Source organism: Kogia breviceps, chromosome 4 (assembly GCF_026419965.1).
Source record: "Kogia breviceps isolate mKogBre1 chromosome 4, mKogBre1 haplotype 1, whole genome shotgun sequence".
NCBI lineage: Eukaryota > Metazoa > Chordata > Mammalia > Artiodactyla > Physeteridae > Kogia > Kogia breviceps.
In genome coordinates this window covers 72,329,657-72,355,979 of record NC_081313.1, presented here as the reverse complement: position 1 = coordinate 72,355,979, position 26,323 = coordinate 72,329,657, and the positions used below count along the sequence as shown (strand labels likewise).

General features: G+C 37.0%; 1 protein-coding gene across 1 annotated transcript in view; it reads right to left on the bottom strand.

The window, feature by feature from the left end:
• ADGRV1 (adhesion G protein-coupled receptor V1) overlaps positions 1-26,323 on the bottom strand; it is a 558,169-nt gene that overhangs the window by 434,784 nt on the left and 97,062 nt on the right. The window contains exons 22-27 of the mRNA XM_067031321.1: positions 18,377-18,553; positions 14,426-14,606; positions 13,235-13,437; positions 5,623-5,752; positions 2,918-2,998; positions 1,165-1,304 (exon numbers count right to left, since the gene is read on the bottom strand). Coding sequence (XP_066887422.1) covers positions 1,165-1,304; positions 2,918-2,998; positions 5,623-5,752; positions 13,235-13,437; positions 14,426-14,606; positions 18,377-18,553 — 912 coding nt within the window. The remainder of the gene's footprint in view (positions 1-1,164; positions 1,305-2,917; positions 2,999-5,622; positions 5,753-13,234; positions 13,438-14,425; positions 14,607-18,376; positions 18,554-26,323) is intronic.

The window sequence follows — 26,323 nt, the reverse complement described above, 5'->3', positions numbered from 1 at the left end:
CTGCGGAGCAACTAAGCTCATGAGCCACAGCCAGTGAGCCTGAACACCACAACTACTGAAGTCCACGCACCCTAGATCCTGCGCACCACAACTACTGAGCCCATGCGACACAACTACTGAAGCCCATGCTCTCTAGGGCTCACATGCTGCAACTACTGAGCCTGCACGCCTAGAGCTCGTGCTCCACAACAAGAGAAGCCACCGCAATGAGAAGCCTGTGCACAGCAACAAAGATCCAAAGCAGCCAAAAAAATAATAATAAAATAAATTAGTTATCCCTTCTGAAGTTGTTTAATTTACTCCACACAGTTTAGTGAAGATCTGCCATGAGAATACAGAAAGGATATATTTTGAGTGAACCTTCATATCACTTATATAAAATCTGAGAAAGCTGAGCAAGTTTCTAGCTCCTCTAAATTATTTATCCATAGAATCCTACTTAATTCCTACTGGATGAATGCAGAGTAGACACACACAGACATACAGACATACACATACACACACACACACACACACAATAGAGTTGTTATTATTGCTGTTCACAAATGTTTTGGATTTTCTTTCTTTCTGGGAGAGATACAAGCCAGGATTGCACTTCTCTACCTGGTTACATTAGCGTTGTCATGTGACTTGAACTTGCTTTGACCAAAGAAGTTAAGTGGAAATGCTGTGAGTCACTTCCAGAAAGAAGCTGAAGAGCCAGTGTGCAGTTCCTCACATTCACATTTCCCCACTCCGTGGAGAGAGAAGCACCTGTTGAGATGTAGCCTCTACAATCCTCAGTCCTAAGTCACTGATGATAGCCCACTGCAGATGTACATAATCCATGAGTGAAAAATAAATCTTTGTTGTAGTAAGCCAATGAGATTTGGGAGATGTTTGTTACCACAGCCTATGTGAATCAATATAAAAATCTATGTAGTACAGATCCACTGTATTCCTTAAAGAGTCAGGAACCCTCAGAGTCATAAGATGAATTTGTATGCAAAGTCAAATACAAAGACAAATGCCAAATCACTGTTTAAATTATCAGTTTGAATTGTCTGTGCTTCTAGACTCATTCCCCTCCACTTAAATAGAAAAAAATTAACATAAAGTACACCTTAATAATACAATAAAACAGTGTTAAAAGCAATGTCTAGGACTGGAGGAAAACGTACTCACCTTTAATATAACAGTGCTGTACCCATCTTCTGGTTCAGTTCCAGTGACAAAGAGTGACTCAGGGCTAAATTCAAATACACCGTGAGCATGGTCAGAGGCTGCAATTGTCACTAGAATTTGGGAAGCCGCTCCTAGACTGGCTGCATGGGTAAGTTCCAACAAACAGAAGAAAATGTTAATCAGTAATTTACAAACCAAAGGGAAAAGAACGGAACAACTTTTTGAAAAGAGACGTACCATTCACTGAGCATGTTCTAATTTGCTTTAGAAAGAAAGGCACACACAAATGGCTGCCACACATATTCATGCTTTTATGACCTTCCTCTGTCTGGGCACTAACGTGATGTACAAGTGCTGCATAAGCACTTGAAGATGAATAAGGAAAACTTGTTTTTCTTTTTCTTCTCTATGAAAGAGAACATTCTTCCACATGGAGCATATGAGGAAATTCTTCCATGACCTTTGCTAACCTCAGAAGAACGTGAGCCAAAATGATTCTTACCCTTATGAAACAGTAGTTTCCCTATGATTCTCATCAATCTGACTGCACAGATTCTTGGTTTCCAAATGTGCATTAATTCTAGGCCTATTTTCATCATATTTTGATATTACAGATCTACCTCTCCTGGTCTCATCCAGTCCTATAACTAAAAAGATGCCAAGATCTAAAGAAGTATTTTTTTCCTAAGAATTATGTTCAACTTTTATGTTGTATTAATGGATTCGAATGAGAAAATAAAACAATCCCAAAATTAGGAGTAATTAAATACAGAAGTTACATGAGGCATTGATGGAAGTCAGGAATGAGAGGAGTGGGAACATGAGTTCTGAAACTAAAATATAAAACTTGACATGGTGAAAAAGGAAAGTTTTGAGGATTCCTCAACAGGAATCCTTTTGAGGGTTACTAAGAGTGCTCCCTAAAGAAAACAAGTATTCTATGTATTCTCCCTTAATATGAAAAATATTTGACGTAAAAAGCTGAATCATGTTTGTATACGAATATAATTCAAAAGGCATCGTCTTTTCAATATTCCCGCCCATTAACTGGCAATTTATTCTCCCCATGTGTTTTCTTCTTAATGTCTCTCTCCCATTTGTTCTGATTAAAAGTTACATATAAAGACCCATTTGGGTTTTGTTTGTTTTTTTGTGGTACGCGGGCCTCTCACTGTTGTGGCCTCTCCCATTTGCGGAGCACAGGCTCCGGAAGCGCAGGCTCAGCGGCCATGGCTCACGGGCCCAGCCACTCCGCGGCATGTGGGCTCTTCTCGGACCGGGGCATGAACCCGTCTTCGGTGGCGCAGTGGTTCGTCTCCGAACCACTGCGCCACCAGGGAAGCCCGACCCATTTGATTTCGTAAAGAAAATCAGTGTGATACATTTTACATGAAAGTATAAATGTTCTATTTATCTCTTTTTTAGGTACTCAAAGCGATGTAAAATCTTTTTCAATAATCACTTTTGTAAATGATACCAAGCAAAATTTCTGTTATAATTAGAATCAGGAAACTGCATTAGGTTCTCACACAGAGGAGGAGAGTCTGGGCTTTGGAGGCAGACAGGACCTGATTGTGACTTGATCACTTTCTAGCTGGCTGACAATAACATGGAACAAATAATACTTCATAAAGTTGAGCTGGTTAATGAGATGAAATACATGTAGTAGGTATCTATAAATGGTTAATTTTCTTGTCTCTAAAAAGAAAAGTTAAAATGTGGAATAGTAAAGGGCCTTGGCACAGCTGCTTACCACGTTTGTGAATAGCTGGAAGGAAGAATTCCATGTCCCCATCACCACTACCACTGCCATCAACCCTAAAGAGTTCAGTCACTTCACAAGGAGAAACACAGAGACACAACCCACGCAACACACGTTGACACAATGAGAAAATTGAGAGCTCTTAAAACATATCCAGCAAAGAGGAAAATACAGTAATATTAGACATGCATTCTTCAAAAAACAAAACATATTAGGTGGTAATAGTATAACATTAGTCAAGCTACCAATATATAAAACTTTCATTCATAGCTTCAGGAAATATTCCATGTAGGCTGTAACTGGCATGTCCCATTTCTGCCAATTTAACTAGTTTTATTTTTAAATTTTCACTTTACAACAGTGTAAATTGTTTTTAACATTTTAAATATTTTTTAAGCATCTGCGTGCACGTATCAGCTTACACTTAGTCCTATATACCTTTGACAGTCACCTTACCACCTTACAACCACCAATTCAAAATTAGGGAAAGGCATCTAACATTTCCCTTCAACCACACATTTAAATTCCCACCATATGTACCATTCTCAGGCTTGATCACCCTTTTGCCACTGACATTTCTCAAAGAACCCTGGATAAGCAGCCTAAAAACCTCGGCTTCAGCCCTGGCTGTGAGAGACAGCAGTTGTAAAACCTTCAGCAAGTCACGGTACCTCACTTTTCTCACCTATGAAAGGGGCCTGCTGCCTTTTACAGAACTACTGTAAAGATCAAATAAATGATACTGTAGAAAATGAAGCACGCTGGCAATATATAAAGACTATAATAAAGAGAAAATGATTCTAACTTTACTTCCACTACATCTCACAAGCCAACCGTTATTTTGCCAAATATTTGCAAACAAAGAAGACAGGAAGGGCAGCGATGGCAGCAGTGGAAAAGGAGTAAGAGTAGCAAGACCACATCCACACCTGTGTGTTTCTACCAGTATCCTTGATTGACATGCCAGTCTAAGATCTGCCCTGCTCTTCTGTGCTTCCCCTCCAAAGGACTGGGATATATATGAGAATTTATGGCACCCAAAACCTGAAATGATCTTAGAGACATACAAGGCAAAATGGATTTCAGGGACTATCGAGTGCATGGCTTGGCTTCCCTATGAACCACAAGTTGTGAGAAAGTGGGGTGAAATTTAACAGCAATGTACCCTGGCTAGCATAAAACACCTACTCAGGTGGCTATCATATGTAGAATTAGTCTTATAGGCCAAACAGTGAGGAATAAGGGTTTCTCCTTTGATCCTCAAAGGAATTTAAATCTACAAGCTATTTCACCTCTTAGGCAGTCCCAGCTAGGACGAGGAATGGAGGCCAGCGTCTATATTCCTCTACCTACAATCTGCACTCAAAGGGGGTAGGGAGGATCAGATTCTTTGCCAGTATTGCCCACTTAAGGTGCAAGATTGGTTTTCAAATGAGTACTCATGCCCAATTAATACATAATGATGCATATTCTAGAGATATAGGAGGAAGTTTCTATATAAAATCACAAGTATCACTATGATCACAAATATCATTTCTGAAGAATACTTGATGCTCCTTATTAATCAATATTAGGTAATGCTCACTAACAGTTTCTCTATTACACAAGTATTTTTAGCTATAAGCAATACAAAGAACAACTCTTCAAATACTTCATAGTGACCTGTGATTAATGAAGTCATTTCATGAAAATAATGATTTGGAAAGGAAAGGACTTGTCTCTAGAAGACAAGCAAAGCTGGTATTGTTACATGACACCAGCCCAGCAGGCTGTCCAGCATACTTTCACTGTTTTATGTAGTCAACCAAGCTGTGGCGCTGTTTAATCATTTCCCTGGCTTGTCCTCCTTTGCTGCCACATGGGCTTTGGGAAAACAAGGAAGGGCAACATGGGAAAATTCTGTCATACTTACCCCAAAGTCTCACTGCATACTAAAAGACAATCTTAGTGTTTCCATCTTACCCAATTTCTCCCTTTGGATGGCTTATTCAGTACTATGACTTTCTTCATCAAAACATAAAAATAATAATAAGCTAATAATACCAGCTTTTGTAATGGAAGAGACTGACCTGATGAATACCATACCAACTCCCAAATTCTTACATTTATAAAGGTAATATGGTACACATCTCATGTATACTGTAACACCCCCAGTAGCACCTGATAATCAAACACAGTGATACTTCTGCAAAGAAATGTATATAGTTAATCTAAGTGGGATAAATAAAGATTATAAGTAGCCTCTCTTCAATACAGATGAGTTTTGCCACAAAATGGATTTCTGACTCCAAAAATCTGTGATAATCAGAGTTTTCAGCATTACAGAATTGACAGTAAGGTATTATTAACCTGTTTTATTGATAATCACCTCATAATGGATTATCTAAAGAGATTAACTTTGACCTGTTCTACAGCTGGAGGTAGCTCTAAAGGAGCTACTGTGAAAATTGAAATAAGGAAGAAGGTAGAGAGGTGATTTTAGGGGCACTTACTCTGAAAGATAGCTATAATTTGGTGATTCAGCATAATTAAATTATTTCATTGTAAAAGCACATCTACTTTAGGAAAAGACCAATGGGTAATGAAAGGGGGAAAACCAGCACAATAGGTTAATTCAAAAGAACCTATTTCCTTAATAGAATCTACTACCACCAAGCTGAGTATACAAGTAAATATTTGACATTTTTGAGTCTTACCTCCTCCCTCCAAGTTTAACAACTCAACTTTAAAGGATTTTTCCAATTCAGGAATAGAATTATCAGTGATGTTAACAGAAATGTACTTAAATCTTTCTCCTGGTTGAAATTCTAAGGTACCAGCAGCGCTCTGAAATATAAATAAAAGATTTATCCATTAGATTATAATTATTCTGTATGTGAATGTGTAAAATGAGAATGTTTACTATATCCCAAATTGTTGTAAATACTGAAACAGATGAAGTAAAATATAAAATTGAAAACATTTAAGTGGATATGAATAGTGTTCAATATGAATTCTAAACAAATATCCTCAAACTAAATAAAGCAGATGGATTTTTAGCTCTCTTATTTTCCTATTCATCAAAAAAAAATTTTAAGGCAAATGAGAAATCTGAATAGGTGACATCCACAAATTCGTAAAGAATTAAGTCAATGAGATGCATGGAATTCTTTTGATTAAGTATATTGAGAACTATTTGGTTTATGTCATTGAGTAATTTAAATACTCACTGCATAATAATAATGGTACTTTCATTCCAAAAATTTCCCCTAGCAATAATAAATAATCCACTGGGCATTCATCTTTCCTTGATTATATCACAATTGCAATTCGCGATACAAATCTCCCATCAGAAAAGTTCATAGCTACTAGAAAAGCAGTTTTTTAAAGTCTTAAGGCCCTTTTTCTCCCACTATCTAAAATAAGCATTTTCTCCTCAAGTCATGAGAATAAATAAAGATGTTTAAATTTTTTCTAGGGTTAGCTTTTGTGGATAACTATATTTCATCCTGCGGAGCAATTAATGATCCTAAAGCTAAACTGAGGAACCCAAATACCAATGCACTTAATCACTCACTTACTAATTTTTTTCAATATTTTTAAACACATAGCATGTGTGCTGCACCATTTTAGATGCTTGGGATTCAAAAACAGCCAAATCATATCTGTATCTCCACGAAAACATTCCCTAAGGAGTATTAAGCACAGGATAGAAAACAACTGCTATAAAAGACATACAGCAGCTCAAGAAAAAACAAGTAATTAACCTTGCCTACAGTGCAATCATCAAAGGAGTAATTCTACAAATCTTAACAGCAGAAATAACATTTGACTGTCTTAGGAAACCATATTATTTGACCTTAGCAATATCTTACCAATTGCCCACTCCCGCTCTCTCTGGTATTCCGTGATACCACATTTCCTATTTTTCCTACCTTTTTAGCTCATCTTTGTGTTCTTTGAATTTTAACATTCTCCTAGCACTAAAAACTATTTTTCATCAGATTCCCTCTAGACCCTATCTCTAGACAAGGCTACCATATTCTAGGCTTTTAATGTCATGTATATGTTCCCAACTTTCAAATTTCTACAGGCAAAACTTATTTCATTGCACTTCGCCTTTTTTCACCTTGCAGATATTGTATTTTTTACAAATTGAAGGTTTTAGCAACCCCGCATAGAGCAAGTTTATTGGTTCCATGTTTTCCAATAGCATTCCCTCACTCCTCGTCTCTGTGTCACATTTTGGTAATACTCACAATATTTCAAAGTTTTTCCTAATTGTTATATTTGTTAACGGTGATGTGTGATCAGTGATCTTTGATGTTACTATTGTAATTGTTTTGGGGAACAGGGAACTACACCCATATAAGACAGCTAATTTAATAATTGTGTGTGCTCTGACTGCTCCACTGACTAGCCATTCCCCCATCTCTCTCCCTCTTCTGGGGCCTCCTATTCCCTTAGGTACAACAATATTGAAATTAGGCTGATCAGTAACCCTACAATGACCTCTAAGTGTTCAAGTGAAAGGAAGAGTCACATGTCTCTCACTTTAAATCAAAAGCTAGAAATAATTATTAAGCTTAGTGAAAAAGGCATGTCAAAAGCCAAGACAGGCCAAAACCTACACCTCTTGAGCCAAACAGTTAGCTAAGTTTTAAATGCAATGGAAAAGTTCCTGAAGGAAATTAAAAGTGCTACTCCAGTGAACTCATGAATGATAAGAAAACAAAACAGCCTTATTGATGATATGGGGAAAGTTTTAGTAGTTACATAGAAAATCAAACCAGCCACAACATTCCCTTAAGCCAAAGCCTAATCCACAGCAAGGCCCTAACTCTCTCAGTTCCATAAGGAAGCTACAGAAGAAAAGTTTGAAGCTAGCAGAGGTTAGTTCATAAGATTGATGGGAAGATGCCATCCCTATAACACATAAGTACAAGATGAAACAGCAAGTGCTGTAGAAGCTTCAGCAAGTTATCCAGGAGATCTAGCTAAGATAATGAATGAAGGCAGCTGCACTAAACAAGAGATTTTCAATGTAGTTAAAACAGTGTTATATTGGAAGAAAACGCCATCTAGGACTTTCATAACTAGACAGGAGAATTCAATGGCAGGATTCAAAGCCTAAAAAGACAGGCTAACTTTCTTATCAGGGGCTAATAATGTAGCTGGTGACTGTAAGTTGAAGCCAATGCTCATTTACCATTCCATAAATCCTAGGACCCTTAAGAATTATGCTAAATCTACTATACCTGTGCTCTGTAAGTGGAACAACAAAACCTAGATGACAGCACATCTGTTGACAACATGGTTTACTAAATATTTAAGCCTACTGTGGAGACCTACTTCTCAGAAAAAAATATTCCTTTCAAAATATTACTGCTCATTGACAATGCACCTGGTCACAAGAGCTCTAATGGAGATGTACAATGAGATTCATGTTGCTTTCACACCTGCTAACACCACATCCATTCTGCAACCCATGGCCTGAAAATTCTCAGAAACATCTCCAAGGGTATTAGCTTTCTGAAAATCATGAAGGATACATACATAGATTTTTCTGTTTGTTTCATTTTGTTTTACTTATTAAAGATAATGATAATCCAACTGGAGATTGGGGATGGCCATATATGACAAACCCACAGCTAACAACATACTCAATGGTGAAAAGCTGAAAGCATTTCCTCTAAGATCAGGAACAAGACAAGGATACCCACTCTCGCCACTTTAATTCAAAATAGTATTGGAAGTCCTAGACACAGCAGTCAGACAAGAAAAAAAATAAAAGGAATCCAAATTGGAAAGGAAGAAGTAAAACTGTCACTGTTTGCAGACAACATGATACTATACATAGAATATCCTAAAGAGATCACCAGAAAACTACTAGAGCTCATCAATGAATCTGGTAAAGTTGCAGGAGACAAAATTAATATACAGAAATCTGTTGCATTTCTATACAGTAACAACAAAGTATCAGAGAAATTAAGGAACCAGTCACATTTACAATCACATCAAAAAGAATAAGATACCTAGGACTAAACCTACCTAAGGAAGTAAAAGACTTGTACTCTGAAAATGTACGATGATGATAAAAGAAACTGAAGACGACACAAACAGATGGAAAGATATACTGTGTTCTTAAATTGGAAGAATCAGTATTGCTGAAATGACCATACTACCCTAAGCAATCTACAGATTCAATGCAATCCCTATCAAAATATTAATGTCATTTTTTTAAAGATTTTTTTGATGTGGACCATTTTTTTAGAGTCTTTATTGAATTTGTTACAATACTGCTTCTGTTTTATGTTTTGGTTTTTTGGCCATGAGGCATGTGGGATCTTAGCTCCCCAACCAGGAATCAACCCGCACCCCCTGCATTGGAAGGTGAAGTTTTAACCACTGGACTGCCAGGGAAATCCCTTAATGTCATTTTTCACAGAACTAGAATAAATAATTTTAAAATTTGTATGAAACACAAAAGACTCTAAATAGCCAAAACAATCTTGAGGACAGAGCTGGAGGAATCAAACTCCCTGACTTCATAGTACACTACAAAGCTACAGTAATCAAAACAGTATGGTACCGGCACAAAAACAGACACATAGACCAATGGAAGAAAAAATAAACAAATGGGACCTAATTAAACTTCAAAGCTTTTGCACAGCAAAGGAAACCATTGATAGAATGTAAAGACAACCTACTGAATGAGAGAAAATATTGGCAAATGATATGACCAACAAGGGATTAATATACAACATATATAACAGTTCATACAACTCAACATGAAAAAAAAAACCCAAATAAAAAATGGGCAGAAGAACTGAATAGACATTTCTCCAAAGAGGAAATGTAGATGGACAACAGGCACATGAAAAGATGCTCAACATAGCTAATCATCAGGGAAATGCAGATCAAAACCACAATGAGATATCATCTCACACCTGTCAGAATGGCTATGATCAAAAAGAGCACAAACAACAAATGTTGGCAAGGATGTGGAGAAAACGGAATCCTCATACACTGTTGGTGGGAATGTAAATTGGTGCAGCCACAGTGGAAAACAGTATGGAGTTTTCTCTAAAAACTAAAAATATAACTACCATATGACCCAGCAATTCCATTCTTGAGTATATATATATATATATATATATATATATATATATATATATATATATATATATCCAAAAAAAACCCAAAACACTAATTTGAAAAGATACATGCACCTCAACGTTCATAGCAGCATTATTTACAATTGCCAAGATATGAAAGCAACCTAAGTGTCCATCAACAGATGAATGGATAAAGAAGATATGGTGTACATATATATATATTATATATATATAATATATATATACACACACACAATGGAATATTACTCAGCCATTAAAATGATGAAATTCTGCCATCTGTAGCAACACGGATGGACTTAGAGGGCATTATGCTAATTGAAATAAGTCAGACAGAGAAGGACAAACACTGTATGATATTACCTATGTGTGGAATCTAATCAATACAACAAACTAGTGAATATAAGAAAAAGGAAGCAGACTCACAGATATAGAGAACAAAGTATGGTTACCAGTGGGGTAGTGAGGCAATGTAGGGTTGAGGGAGTGGGAGGTACTATGGGGTGTAAGACAGGCTCGAGGATGTACTGTACAACATGTAGAATATAGCCAATATTTTATAATAACTGTAAATGGAAAATAACCTTTAAAAATCGTATAAATTTTTTTTTAATGAATAAAGGACCTGAATAGACATTTCTCAAAAGAAGATGTACAGGGCTTCCCTGGTGGCACAGTGGTTGAGAGTCCGCCTGCCTTTGCAGGGGACGTGGGTTCGTGCCCCGATCCGGGAGGATCCCGCATGCCGCAGAGCAGCTGGGCCCGTGAGCCATGGCCACTGAGCCTGCGCGTCCGGAGCCTGTGCTCCGCAATGGGAGAGGCCACGGCAGTGAGAGGCCCGCGTACTGCAAAAAAAAAAAAAAAAGATATACAAATGGTCTACAGCTATACAAAAAGGTGCAAATCATCACTAATCATCATGGAAATGCAAATCAAAAGCACAATGAGATATCACCTCACACCTGTTAGAATGGATACTGTTAAAAAGACAAGAGATGACAAGTACTGGAAAGGATGTGGAGAAAAGGAAATGCTTGTACACTGTTCGTAGGAATGCAAATTCATATAGCAATTATAGAAAACGGCATGGAGGGTCCACAAAAACTTAAAAATAGAACCGTCATATGATCTAGTAATTCTACTCCTGGATATATATCCAAAGGAAATGAATTTACTATGTTGAAGAGATATCTGCATTCCCATGTTCATTGAAGAATTATTCACAGTAGCCAAGATATGAAAACAACCTAAATGTCTTTCAGCAGATGAATGAAGAAAATTAGATAGTAGATAGATAGAACAGAATATTATTCAGCCTTAAAAGAAAAAAAAAAAGGAAATCCTGTCATATGCAACAACAGGGATGAACCTGAAGAACACCATGCTAAGTAAAATAAGCCAAACACAGAAAGATAAATACTTCATGATCTCACTAATACGTGGAACCCAAAACAGTCAAACTCATAGAAGCAGAAACTAGACTAGAAGGGTGCTTGCCAGGAACTGGAAGAAGGGGAAAAGAAGGAGAAGTTATCAAAGGATGCAAAGTTTCAGTTATGCAAGGGAAGTTCTGGAGCAATACCATATTGTACACTTGAAATGTGCTAAGAGAGTAGATCTTAAGCATCTTGAAAGAAAGAGAGAAAGGAAGGAAGGAAAGAAAGACAGAAGGAAGGGAGGGAAAGAAAATTATATCTATGTGAGGTGATGGATATGTTAATTAGCTTATTGTGGTAATCAATTCGCAATGTATACGTGGATCAAAATATTAAGTTGTAAATCTTAAATATATATAATTTTTATTTGTCAATCATACTTCAATAAAGCTAAAAAAACTTTTAAAAGACCATCAATATAAGGACTAAAGTATTTCTTTAACAGAACACAGAGAAGACAACACTAAGCCAAGCTGAGATGCCCTATGAAGTATACTACATACCAAACTAAAGACAAAATAAATGTCAGGGCAAGAGAAATATAACTTGCCCAATCTTTGAGAAGGAAGAAATCACCTTCTTGCACTTAGCAAAGAAAACTCTGTTAACTGCAATACAGCCAAAATTAAATGAATTCAATTAGCCAAGTTTTCTGGGGTTTGGGAGAAAAAGTATGTACAAATTACTGAAGACTACACCCTTGTACAGGTATTATTAGGAATAAGAGGAAAACCAAGAAAATTAATATTAAATTTAAAGAAAAAGATTCTTTGGGAAAACAAATGTTGAAGGATATAAAATACTTCCTGAGAAGTATAGCTGAGAAGAAATTATGAGCATTCACTTAATATGAGTATTGGTGATAATAAGACTAGGGAACAGTTATTGAGGGTTACTATATATGTTCCACATACTATACGTGACATTTAAAATGCTGCCATCAATCCTCAGAGTGGCCCGGCCCAGCAGATACTATCTCTCCCTTACAAATAAGGAAACTGAGGTCAGGAAAGACTGAGTCTCCCAAGGCCACACGTTTAGAAGGTCAATTTAAACCCAGTTCTGCCCAGTTTCAAATTCCAGGTTGTTTTGTTTTGTTTTGTCTTGCCAGTACCACACTGGCTCTCATTTGGAGAAAAAAAAAAAAAATTAAAATTGAAATGACATAGACATATAATATTTTTACAATTTTGGTACTGTTCAATGGACACAGACGAGAGGATTTTAAATGTGTAAGAAACATCATTTTTAATATATATGATTAAAACCTATAACTTAAAATAAATAATACAAATGAAGCCTATGACAAATATAAGGCATAAGAGAAATCAATATGACAGCTATTTAAGTGTCAGGCTTTAGTAGACTGAAATACTTTTTTTTTTTTTTTTTTTTTTTGCGGTATGCGGGCCTCTCACTTTTGTGGCCTCTCCCGTTGCGGAGCACAGGCTCCGGACGCGCAGGCTCAGCGGCCATGGCTCACGGGCCCAGCCACTCCACGCCACGTGGGATCCTCCCGGACCGGGGCACGAACCTGTATCCCCTGCATCGGCAGGTGGACTCTCAACCACTGCACCACCAGGGAAGCCCAGACTGAAATACTTTAATTCACAGAAATTTAAAGGCTAAAAAGCCATCAATGCTTCTTTTCCTTGTTTAGTAAGTTCCAGGTACACTGCCAAGTCCCTTCCAAACCCCAAGAGGACGTGTCTGTTTTACGAGCATAAATACTGCTTCAAAAGGATTAAGTGATTTACCTGGTAGTCCTCAGGACTGAATGCTGTCAGTGATACTGTTCTATATTCTGCCATAACCCTCCCCAGGAGCCCTTGAGCACGGACGACCAGCAACCTAACTTCTCCATCTTCCTCCTGCACGGTGATGTGTGGAACACTGCTTGCGGGCAGGGTCATTGGGTCCTCAGGCTGAGGAGGCAGCCCAGTGGAGAACTGTAGCAAGCCTGGCAGATACAAAGAGAAGCAGGGCATTCTTGCCCCAATTATCTGTGGAAGAATCTCTTATTCACTTGAAACAATCTTACACAATTATTTTGATCACCAGGATAAAATTCAGAGGGCTCTCATTTAGAAAAGACTTGAGTGAAGATTTGACTAACATGCTTTTGACAGAATATGTTAGTAAGTTTTCAGGATGTTAAAAATTAAAATGCTAATTTTCCTTGTCTCTACCCAAAGAAAGCTTTTTTAATGGAAGCATCAATAAAAAGAATAGTGATGGAGTTTTAAAATATTATTATCAAACATTTACTCATATTTGACTCTCTAGAATTCATCCTTAAATTTATAGCAGAACAAAATTAATGGCACCCTAAAGGATTTGCAACACGCTTTTTTGAAAATTTAAGTATGAAAATCAGAGTTGAAGAACTTCCCAGGTTTCCTTCACAGATCTTTTATTGGATGGTCTTGCTTTATTCCTACAAAAGAACTATTACTTTTCAATGCAGAAAACAGTCTCAACTTATTATGACAGACATCTATGATAGTTTCCCAATTAAGAAAATTATCACTTTTCAGCATAAGACAAAAAGAAACTAATATAAACAGACAGTGATAACGCTACTTCTTGAAGTTAAATAAAATATAAATTACAAAGTATTCCAATTAGGTGTTAACATATCACAGTAGGACAATTTTCAAAATTAAAAAAAATTTGATTACCATGAATAAAAATACTTTTTTTCATTTAAAATAATCCTGCATTTAAAACTACTTTTCAAAATATATTATTAAACTTTAGAAATCGATCCTTATATTTTTTTCACAAGCACTGTCCCTCAAAATGGCAGCTTAGAAGTTCCAAGAGCTTGGAAGTTAGAGCATCCGAAGGAGTTCTACTTCAATCATTTGCAGAAGTCCCTTAAACCCTTAGTGAGATCAAGTACACCCAGAGAAGAGAGGATTATTCTTGCAAAAGGGCTTGGTTACCATATGGATGATCACTAGCTTTGATGGTGATATCTGTTGTTTCCTTTTCAGGGTCTATGCTTGCACCACTGGTGGGAGTTGAACCTAGTTTCCCATCTCCAGGAACCGCAGAAACCAGTGTCACACGGAAATACTCATTAAGCTCCGGAATATCATCATCAAGGACATAAATATTCAGGACCTATACATATAAAAATCCAAAGGCATTAAGCAATGAGGCATGTAGAAATTATTTGCCACTTATCAGAAGGAAATAAAGCAGCCGAAGTTACTTTTTAACATAACAGATTTCTACACAAACTTAAGACATAAAAATAGAGAGTGAGAGAGAAAGAGAGATCTGAGAAATTAATTCTTTAATCAATAATGGGTGCTGAAGATTAATACTTTCTGTATAAAAATATCCTAGTCATGTATTAATATATCATATATTACACATTGATATATCAATATAGTATAATATATTCTTTGTACCAAAGACAGTGGTATTACCAACCTCATGCATAGAGTTCCTGGTTAAGGAACTGCACGTTATCTGATAGAATGTGGTAAGGCAATAGGAAAGGACAATGTATCCATGTCTAGTTCTGGCCTAAGGAAAGCCTGACATACCTAGCAGCTGCATTCTAGAAAACTGATCCACAATGAGCCCTGTAAGTCTGGCATACACAAACTGCTCAAAAAACATTAGGAAAGGAAGTAGCAATAACTCAGCCATGCTCTACAATATATAAGTCAAAATTTGAAGTGAAAAAAAACCATTCCAGGGGCTTCCCCGGTGGTGCAGTGGTTGAGAGTCCGCCTGCCAATGCAGAGGATACGGGTACATGCCCCGGTCCAGGAAGATCCCACATGTGGCGGAGCAGCTGGGCCCGTGAACCATGGCCACTGAGCCTGAGCGTCCGGAGCCTGTGCTCCTCAACAGGAGAGGCCACAACAGTGAGAGGCCTGCATACCGCAAAACAAAACAAAACAAAACAAAACAAACCATTCTTCCTTCTTTTACTAACTTGAACAAGCATGTTTTGACATCTACAATGTGCCAGGGCTAGAAATGGCCCCAGTCACTAAGAGACTCACTGTCTTCTGTAGGAGATCTGTGGAAAAACATTTAAAATGCAATGCAAAAATGTCATAATAGAGTTATGTACAAAGTAAACTGAGAACAAAACAATCAACTCTATCTGGTAAAGGTTTTACAACAGACAAGTCTGAAGCAAGTCTTAATGAATTAGTTGTAGTTATGAGTAATAATGAGGAAGGACATTCCAAGTAAAAGAAACAACAGCATGAAAGAATAAGACATCTGGGTAACTACAATTAGACCACTAAGGCTGGAGTGGGAGAGAAGTCTGAACAGATAAACAGGAGTCAATATCATAGGGACCATTCATGCTATCATTAAAAAAATGAACTTCATTCCATAGAGAGTAAAGGAAAATGGAAGAATCATAAGCAGGGGACTGACCAAATGAGAATTCCATTTTAGAATCAATACCATGGCAGAATGTAAACAGAGTGGACACAGCAAGAAAGGACGCAAGGTGCTGAGTTAGGAGGTGACTGACCAGAATTGATGAGGTACTGAACTAATTCAGTGACAATGGAGATGAGGAAAAATGGATGGATTTTAATTTGTTCTGGAAATAGAAGACCAAGGCCTTAAAGACTCAGCATAGGGAGTGAGGGACAGGAAGGAATGATGTAGGATTTCCTGGTTTCTTCCAGAAAGGAGGGTGACAACAGTCTGAAAACAAACTGTAACTCCAAAAGCAATCTCCAAAACACTAGTCATTAGGCCTAAAAGCATTTGGAGAACTTTTTTTTAATGTAGGCCCAAGATAAAATCTGAATTTGGTTTTAATGTTCATTTTAATCAAAAATTTAATTAATAAAGTAATACATGGCATGGCCAATGTGCTCAAAGTATAAAAATAACACTTCTACCCAAATCTTGTCATTATTTTTGAACTAAACGGAATAGCAGTCTGAAGATTTAAAATATCTTGCCCCTAGAAGTAAGCTGACAAATGTTTCTATGAAAAACAATACCAAAACATCAAGATGTACATTAACAATGAAGCAATTAATATTTTTAAAGTATTGAAGCATACCAAAGTACTCGCTCAATTCAATTAGTGAAATGAAGAGTTTGAAACTGAAGACCCTATCAAGGTATAAATGTATCTCACATGGTGACTCAGTACACAAAACAGTATTTACCTTTACTATATGTTATACACTCTGCTATTTTCTATTCTCTTTTGAAAATCTTCCTAACTCACTAAATTAATTTCATAACTAACGGGCCATTTAAAAACACTTGAAAAACACATTTCCAGTATACATTCCTGTACTGCAGCAAAACACACACACACACACACACACACACACACACACACACACACACACACACACACGCAGACTGTCTTGCTGCTAGGTTTCTAGATGTGATTTAAGTGTATTTAATTAAATGTATTCCCCAGACATCTGGAAGGCAATAGCAAAGTGGAGGTCACCTGACTGCTGTCTGTGCTGGAAAGCATAGTCACGGAGCATCAGCAAACACCTCAGTATCCAGTCTCTGGCTTAGTAAGACTGAGAAGCTAGTGTAGATCCAGCAAGCAGAGCGCTATAAACCAACCCCAGTATTCAGAGTTATTGTTGCCTTAAAGGTCAATTCGTTTTTAAAGAAATTTTAAAATGACAGAAGAAAATATTTTAAATAAATCTTGACAGGAGCGTATATGACTATTTTCCTGACTAAACTTTTATTAATTCTTAGCTCTTCCAAAATATATATGAATACTCTTTATAAAACAGTGGTTCCCAGTTATATTTTTATTTCATAGAGGGTAAATTTTCCAGGGGAAAATTTTGAGGATCAACTCTGTTTTCCAAGTGGGAACATTATAAAGTTAACACATATCATCACTGTTACTTGATAAAAGAAATAGCAATTTAAATCCAAAAAAGAAGTGAAAAAGACAGGATCAGAATAAATTATAGTCCTTTAAATGGAATAATTTCAGCCTTACGAAAACTTACTTGTTGTCCTAATTTTCCTCATTTTACCAAAGACCAGTAAAACATTTATCATGGCTTTTATTTACAGACTGCTATTGGGAACTTCTGTTATAAGTTATTTAATTTGTTTCCTTCTTACTGCAAATTATAGAGATTTGATTACTCTTCTTTAACTTGAACTCTTTAAATCTTAAGAATATTTTAAATTTTTCCTAATTTTATCTTTTTCATCCAATCAACTCCTAAGTCCCTTAGAAATGTCTTCAAACATATCTGCAAGTCTTAAGTTATTTTACTATTTATCCCTGATGACCTATAAACTATTTACATTTCTTATGAAAAATTATACTGATATGAATATTCCAACATATCAGATATTTTATATTAGAATGTAAAAAAAAATTATATACAAGAAGGTCTCATCTCAATTTCACTTACTATAAGTGTCACTTATTTCTGGAGCATCTATTCAGAAATCAGACAACGATTCACGGAAAGCTTCTGATATCAACTGGTGATTGCTTGTACTTTCAAAACAAAGAAAAATTACCTATTTTTTCCAAATTTAAAAATAAAATATTACAGTTTTAGGAATTCCTCTTGGCTGACTGGTAGAGTACCATTAAGAATTCTGCAGTTTCTCATTGTATCAGTAATAACCAAAAACCCACAATGATAAATCTTCAGGCTATACCGTTTTTATTATATTGAGATTAAAGAACAGATATAACAGACATTATTTAACATCCTTAATTTTTCACTGCAGAAATAAATACAAAAATATTTTATGCCACGATATATAACTAATTGCCTAAATATTCTAAATTGCTTAAAGAGCAGGAAGCTGCAAATAAATTACAGAACAAACAGATCAGGAAAAGCTTTCCAGGAGGCTTTCAAAGAAACAGAGAAGGTAGAGTTTACCTCTGATCTCTGCCAAGGAAGGAATGTGATAGTTCCACTGGCATTAGCAAAATCATCAACAAGGTAATTAACACCATCAGATTCGATCTGTGAGATGGTGTAAAAAACATGCACATAATCCAGAGCTCCTCTGGTTCGCTCCACCACACATGAAATGGTGGATCCCTCCTCTGCAATCTGAAATTGAACATAAGTTCTTTATAAGTATACACCAATTCAAATCAGTGATAAAATAACAAGGCTTTCCTGAAATCCTTTTACCATAAACTTAATTCTATAACTTTCTACCTCTCTAAGGCAACCTCTATATTCCTCCAGATATATTTTTGACAGCTAAAAAGTATTTACAATCATTGGTTTTTCCACTCATTCCTTTAAAGGGATAAATAAAAGCAGAAACAATAATAATTAATTAACTACACATGTAATTCTTTCATTGAAACCTCTCGTGTGTCAGCCACTATGCTAGATGCTATGGTTACAAACGATTTTTTTTAAAAAAGCACAATCCTTTATCTTGGTAAGTCTAAAGAGGAAAACAAACTCATGATTTTATGATGAGCTCAGTACAAAAAGTTGGGTGTAAAGAGTGGAACATGACATCAAGGAGAACTTTCTAGGCAAAGACACAAGAAGTAATCGAGTGGATTTGGTGAAATCATTTTGAGGGTGGTATAAACTATCCAGTGGGGACAGCCTGGAGAAATTCCTGTTGGGGAGACAATAGTCAGGTAAAGGAGGGCACTGATATCATGCTTAATATCTTTTTGCTATTTCCTTTTTTTTTTTTTTTTTTTTTTTCTTTGCTGTACACAGGTCTCTCACTGCTGTGGCCTCTCCTGTTGCGGAGCACAGGCTCCGGACGCACAGGCTCAGCAGCCATGGCTCATGGACCCAGCCGCTCCGCGGCATGTGGGATCTTCCCAGACCGGGGCACAAACCCGTGTCCCCTGCATCGGCAGGCGGACTCTCAGCTGCTGCGCCACCAGGGAAGCCCATCTTTTTGCTATTTCTGACATATATACATATACATATGTATACATACAAGTGTGTGCATTTTTCATGTGAAAAGTATTTTTATTTACATAATTTAAGATAATGTTTAGAAATTTCATGGAGCAGGAAATTGGAATATCTTTTAGAATAGGTCTTCCTCTTCTTAAATTCTCCATCTCTCAATTCTATTTTTATAGTATCTAACATAAAATTCATAGAAAAAAGAACTAAAACTGAATAAATAGAGCTCAAAATACAAATCTTAATATATATAATGTCATTCTCTACTTTTCACATCAATCATAAGCACCTCTGATCAGCATTAAATAGAGCTATTTTGGTGCCAACATCAGAGCTAGAAAGAACAGATTTGAAATTTGTCTGCAAACAGGCAACAGTCAAAACAGTTATCAATGAGCATGGAAGCACCAGAAGTTGTTCCAGTAAATCCTTTGAGTTTCACTGAGCATCAGCATTCCTACTCCAAAAGGCAGCAGAAACCCTACTGCCTCATAGTACACAAGATCAAGGACCCCTGGGGCAATATAACTCCTTTGTCTGCTCGCCTGCTAGCCTAAGAAGCCCAAAATGACCCTACGGCTGTTCAAAAGGGCCTTCAGTCTGTCTCCTGATGGAAATGTTCCATCTCCAGGTCCAACCAGAACTTCTAATCCAGTGGAACTTAAAACATGGGAACAGGAAACACAAATTCTGACAGTGGGTCACTGGGGGTGATGGAGTTAAGAGTCTCACTTCTACCTCTTGCTTCCTGAGCCCATGTGATCTAATTACCAGGGGCACAGAATTAGATGTCAGCCATTGGGCACACATGCTGGATCCTGGAGCACAACACCCCAACACTTCAAGATGTTGTCCCTGAGCTGGCACCTTGGCTGAGTCTTTAACAGGCCATCCCATTGCTGCACTAGGCCAGCTGCTTCAGGTGATGTTGTATAATACACACACACACACACACACACACACACACACACACACACTGGAATATTACTCAGCCATAAGAAAGAATGAAATATTGCCATTTGCAGCAATACGGATGGACCTAGAGATTATCATACTAAGTGAAGTCAGACAGAGAAAAACAAATATTTGCTATCACTTACATGTGGAATTCAAAAAATAATACAAATAAGCTTACTTACAAAACAGAAACAGACTCACAGACATAGAAGACAAACTTATGGTTACCAAAGGGGAAAGGGGGGGGAAGGATAAATTAGGACTTTGGGATTAGCAGATACACACCACTATATATAAAATAAACAACAAAGATTTACTGTATAGCACAGGGAACTATATTCAATATCTTATAATAACCTGTAATGAAAAAGCATCTGAAAAAGAATACACATATATATGTACGTATGCGTGTATAACTGAATCACTTTGCTGTACACGTGAAACTAACACAATATTTAACACAATATTTTAAATCAACTATAGTTCAATTTACAAAACCGGTATTTTCAAACAGCTCATGTAACTCAACAACAACAAAACAACCCAATCAAAAAATGGGCAGAAGACCTTTACAGACATTTCTCCAAAGAAGGCATACAAATGGCCAGTAGGCACATGAAAAGATGCTCAATATCGTTAATTATTAGAGAAATGAAGATCAAAACTACAATGAGGTACCACCTTACAACAGTCAGAATGGCCATCATTAAAAAGTCTACAAATACTGGAGAGGGTGTTGAGAAAAGGGAACCCTCCTACACTATTAGTGGGAATTAGGCTGGTGCAGCCACTGTGGAAAACAGTATGGAGGTTCCTCAGAAAACTAAAAATAGAATTACCATATGATCCAGCAATCCCACTCCTGGGCATATACCCAGAGAAAACTCTAATTCAAAAAGATGGGCTTCCCTGGTGGCACAGTGGTTGAGAATCCGCCTGCCGATGCAGGGGACACGGGTTCGTGCCCCGGTCCGGGAAGATCTCACATGCCGCGGAGCGGCTGGGCCCGTGAGCCATGGCCGCTGAGCCTGTCCAGAGCCTGTGCTCTGCAATGGGAGAGGCCACAACAGTGAGAGGCATGCTTAGCACAAAAAAAAAAAAAAAATGCATGCAGCCCTATGTTCACAGCAGCACTATTCACAATAGCCAAGATATGGAAACAACCTAAATGTCCATTGAGAGATGAATGGATAAGGAAGATGTGGTACATATATACAACAGAATACTACTCAGTCATAAAAAGAACAAAATAATGCCATCTGCAGCAACATGGATGCAACTAGGGATTATCATATTAAGTAAATCAGAAAGAGAAAGACAAATACCATATGATATCACTTATATGTGGGATCTAAAATACAGCACAAATGAACCTATCTGTAAAACAGAAACAGACTCACAGACAGAGATCAGACTTGTGGTTGCCAAGGGGAATGGGGGAGGGAGAGTGATGGACTGGGAGTTTGGGGTTAGTAGATGCAAACTATTACATTTAGAATGGATGAACAACAAGGTCCTACAGTATATATAGCACAGGGAACTATATCCAATCTCCTGGGATAAACCATAATAGAAAATAATATTTAAAAAGAATGTAAATATGTGTATAACTGAGTTACTTTGCTGTAGAGATTGGCATAACATTGTAAAAATGTTATGGTATTTAACATATGGCCTGGTATTTTAAGGCCATATAAAAATGGTATATTTTAAGGCCATTACATAAATTATATTTAAAGACTGGATAAGACAATGAGGGAAGTAAGTATAGATAGAAAAGGACCAAGTACAATCAGTTCTGCTGTAACACTGGTTTTGAAATGAAACTGTTCCAATGCAACTGATACATCAGGGAGCACTTTGAACATAACGTGGATTTCACATTTGTTTACGTATAATTTCATCCACAAGAAACATGGTGAACACAGAAAACTGTACCACCTGAAACAAGCCACATGGGAATACACACACACAGACACACACACACACACACTCTCTCTCTCTCTCTTTCTCTCTCTCTCTCTCTCTCTCTCTCTCTCTCTCTCTCCAAACATCTACCAGTTACCTCAGTTCAACGCATGTGTCACCAGCCACATTTATCTGCAGTGAATGTGGCAACTTTCCCTCTGATTTCGAATAACCCTCCTTCCATCACTTCACTATAACATGTAAGCTACATTCCTCTGATGCCCACTTCTACAAGCAAACTTAAGGTTTTTTCAAGGTATATGCCATATTTATTATCATACTTAAGAATTAAACACTTGTTGTGTAAACCTGTTTTTTATTAGGTCCCTACCTTTCTTTTTATATATCACCGACCAAATTTCTGGATAGCATTTGCCTAACCCATCTTTCCCATAAGTTCTTGTATTTTTCACTATGCGATTTGGTACAGTGTGGTGATTTTTAGAAACCCATCTATCATGTTATGGCAGAATTAACTGTTCTGAAGGTGGGGCTCTCCAACCCTAAGAGGCTGGAGAGAAGAGGAAGCAGCAAAGACACAGGTGCTCAATACAGCACCTAATTTAATTTCCACTAAGACATTTACATCAGCATTTTCATCATAGCTGAATGGTATACAAACACATGTGTGGTGGAAAGGGCATGGCTTTAAGGTCAAACAGTCCTGTTTGACTGTTTCACTCCACCACTTACCAAGAGGCCTACATCTCAGTGATCTCTTCTTAGAATGAAGATCACAATGTCTCATGGATTTTGGTGGAGGTTAAACAAGTGCTTTACATGGTACCTAGTAAAATCGTATATTTCTTCCCCTTAAAATACAGACACACAAACACAGTAACAAAAAATGCCACATAAAAACATTCCCTTATTTTATCAAGAAACTTATACGCTTGCATATTTTAAAAAAGCAAACTCCCATGTATTTAGATTCCTATCACAGTGGGGACATATTTGCTCCATTTTACCACCCCAAATTTTAATCAGAATGACTATTTTGAATGAGTTAAATTAATAAATCATTAATCCCAACATATGAGTATTCAGCCTTTCCCTTTCAGCAAGAGACATAGATTAAATAGATCCAAAGATACAGTAAGGAGCGTGATGTTTTCTTATAGCTTTTACCAAGTCAATGACATTACCATGCATCATACAGGACTAAGTACTTTCTTTGCAGGAATCGCATGGGGAAAAGTTATCTAACCACACTTTCATTTAGTAAAGACTTCATTAAAATCTATCACCTACTAACTATTTTCAGTGTGAAAAAGAAGAGAAAAAAAGACTGTCCATATTCAATACAAATATGTGCAGATGTATTCTATATATCAAAATTGCATAGAAATTTTAATAAATTAATAATTTACACAATAAAGTAAATTCTGTAAAGTTTGAACAAGGGAAGAAGCTTCAAGAGCCAAGCATCCATTAAAAAAAACAACACAGGATGCTTGGTAAAAATCCACCTTTCATACTTATGAATTTACAGAGAAATGACATAATGCCTGACATTTGCTTTAAAAATTATTTCAGCTAAAAAATAAGAAACAAGACTGGCAAAAGGCTAATAAATGTTGAAGCTAGGTGATGGGTCACTGGGGTGCACTATTCTATCTTTTCTATTATTCTGTACATATGATATTTTCCATTTTAAAAGACTTTGAAAATTCAGCTTTTTGCCTCCCATTGCATCCCCCACTAGAGATTCTGACTCAGAAATGGGGTCTTGATTCAGGAACGGTATCCAGGAAAATGCATTAGATATTTCCAACCAAGGCCATCCACACACAGCACTTGGGGAAATAGCAGACCAAGGGTGGAATTAGCAATACAAGAAAAGAATTAAGACATGGAGAATAAATAATTAAAAGATCTTTTCTATTATAAAAATATTCATCTAATTAATTTTATTTATTTACTTATTTATCTATCTTTGGCTGCGTTGGGTCTTCGTTGCTGCACGCAGGCTTTCTTTAGTTGAGGTGAGCCAGGGTTACTCTTTGTTGCAGTGCGCTGGCTTCTCACTGCAGTGTCTACAACCAAGATTACTCTACCCAGCAAGTATCTCATTCAGATTCCATGGAGAAATCAAAGGCTTTACAGACAAGCAAAAGCTAAGAGAATTCAGCACCACCAAACCAGCTCTACAACAAATGCTAGAGGAACTTCTCTAAGTGCGAAACACAAGAGAAGAAAAGGACCTACAAAAACAAACCCTGGGCTTCCCTGGTGGCACAGTGGTTGAGAGTCCACCTGCCGATGCAGGGGACACGGGCTCGTGCCCCTGTCCAGGAAGATCCCACATGCCACGGAGTGGCTACGCCTGTGAGCCATGGCCACTGAGCCTGCATGTCCAGAGCCTGTGCTCCACAACGGGAATGGCCACAACAGTGAGAGGCCCACGTACTGCAAAAAAAAAAAAAACACAAAAAACAAAACAAAACAAAACAATTCAGAAAATGGTAATAGGAACATACATATCAATAATTACCTTAAACATGAATGGATTAAATACTCCCACCAAAATACACAGGCTCATTGACTGGATACAAAAACAAGACCCATATATATGTGGTCTACAAGACACCCACTTCAGACCTAGGGACACATATAGACTGAAAGTGAGGGGATGGAAGAGGATATTCCATGCAAATGGAATCAAAAGAAAGCTGGAGTAGCAATACTCATATCAGATAAAATAGACTTTAAATAAAGAATGTTACAAGAGACAAGGAAGGACACTACATAATGACCAAGGGATCAATCCAAGAAGAAGACAGAACAATTATAAATATATATGCACCCAACACAGGAGCACCTCAATAAATAAGGCAATGGCTAACAGCTCTAAAAGAAGAAATCAACAGTAACACAATAATAGTCGGGGACTTTAACACCTCACTTACACCAATGGACAGATCATCCAAACAGAAACTTAATAATGAAACACAAGCTTTAAATGACACAATAGACCAGACAGATTTAATTGATATTTATAGGACATTCCATCCAAAACCAGCAGATTACACTTTCTTCTCAAGTGTGCATGGAACATTCTCCAGGATACATGACATCTTGAGTCACAAATCAAGCCTCAGTAAATTTAAGAAAATTGAAATCATATCAAGCATCTTTTCTGACCACAACGCTGTGAGATTAGAAATGAATTACAGGGAAAAAAATCGTAAAACACACAAACACATGGAGGCTAAACAATACGTTACTAAATAACCAAGCGATCACTGAAGAAACCAAAGAGGAAATCAAAAAATACCTAGAGACAAATGACAATGAAAACACGATGATCAAAAACCTGAGGGATGTGGCAAAAGCAGTTCTAAGAGGGAAGTTTATAGCAATACAAGCCTACCTCAAGAAACAAGAAAAATCTCAAATAATTAATCTAACCTTACACCTAAAGGGACTAGAGAAAGAAGAACAAACAAAACCCAAAGTTAGAAATCATAAAGATCAGAGCAGAAATACATGAAATAGAAACAAAGAAAACAATAGCAAAGATCAATAAAACTAAAAGCTGGTTCTTTGAGAAGATAAACAATATTGATACACCATTAGCCACACTCATAAAGACAAAGTGGGAGATGACTAAATCAATAAAATTAGAAAAGAAAAAGGAGAAGTTACAACAGACACGGCAGAAATACAAAGCACCCTAAGGGACTACTACAAGCAACTCTATGCCAATAAAATGGACAACCTGGAAGAAATGGACAAATTTTTAGAAAGGTATAACCTTCCTGAACCAGGAAGAAATAGAAGATATGAACAGACCAGTCACAAGTAATGGAATTGAAACTGTGATTAAAAATCTTCCAACAAACAAAAGTCCAGGACCAGATGGCTTCACAGGTGAATTCTATCAAACATTTAGAGAAGAGCTAACACCCATCTTTCTCAAACTCTTCCAAAAAATTGCAGAGGAAGGAACACTCCCAAACTCATTCTCTGAGGCCACCATCACCCTGATACCAAAACCAAACA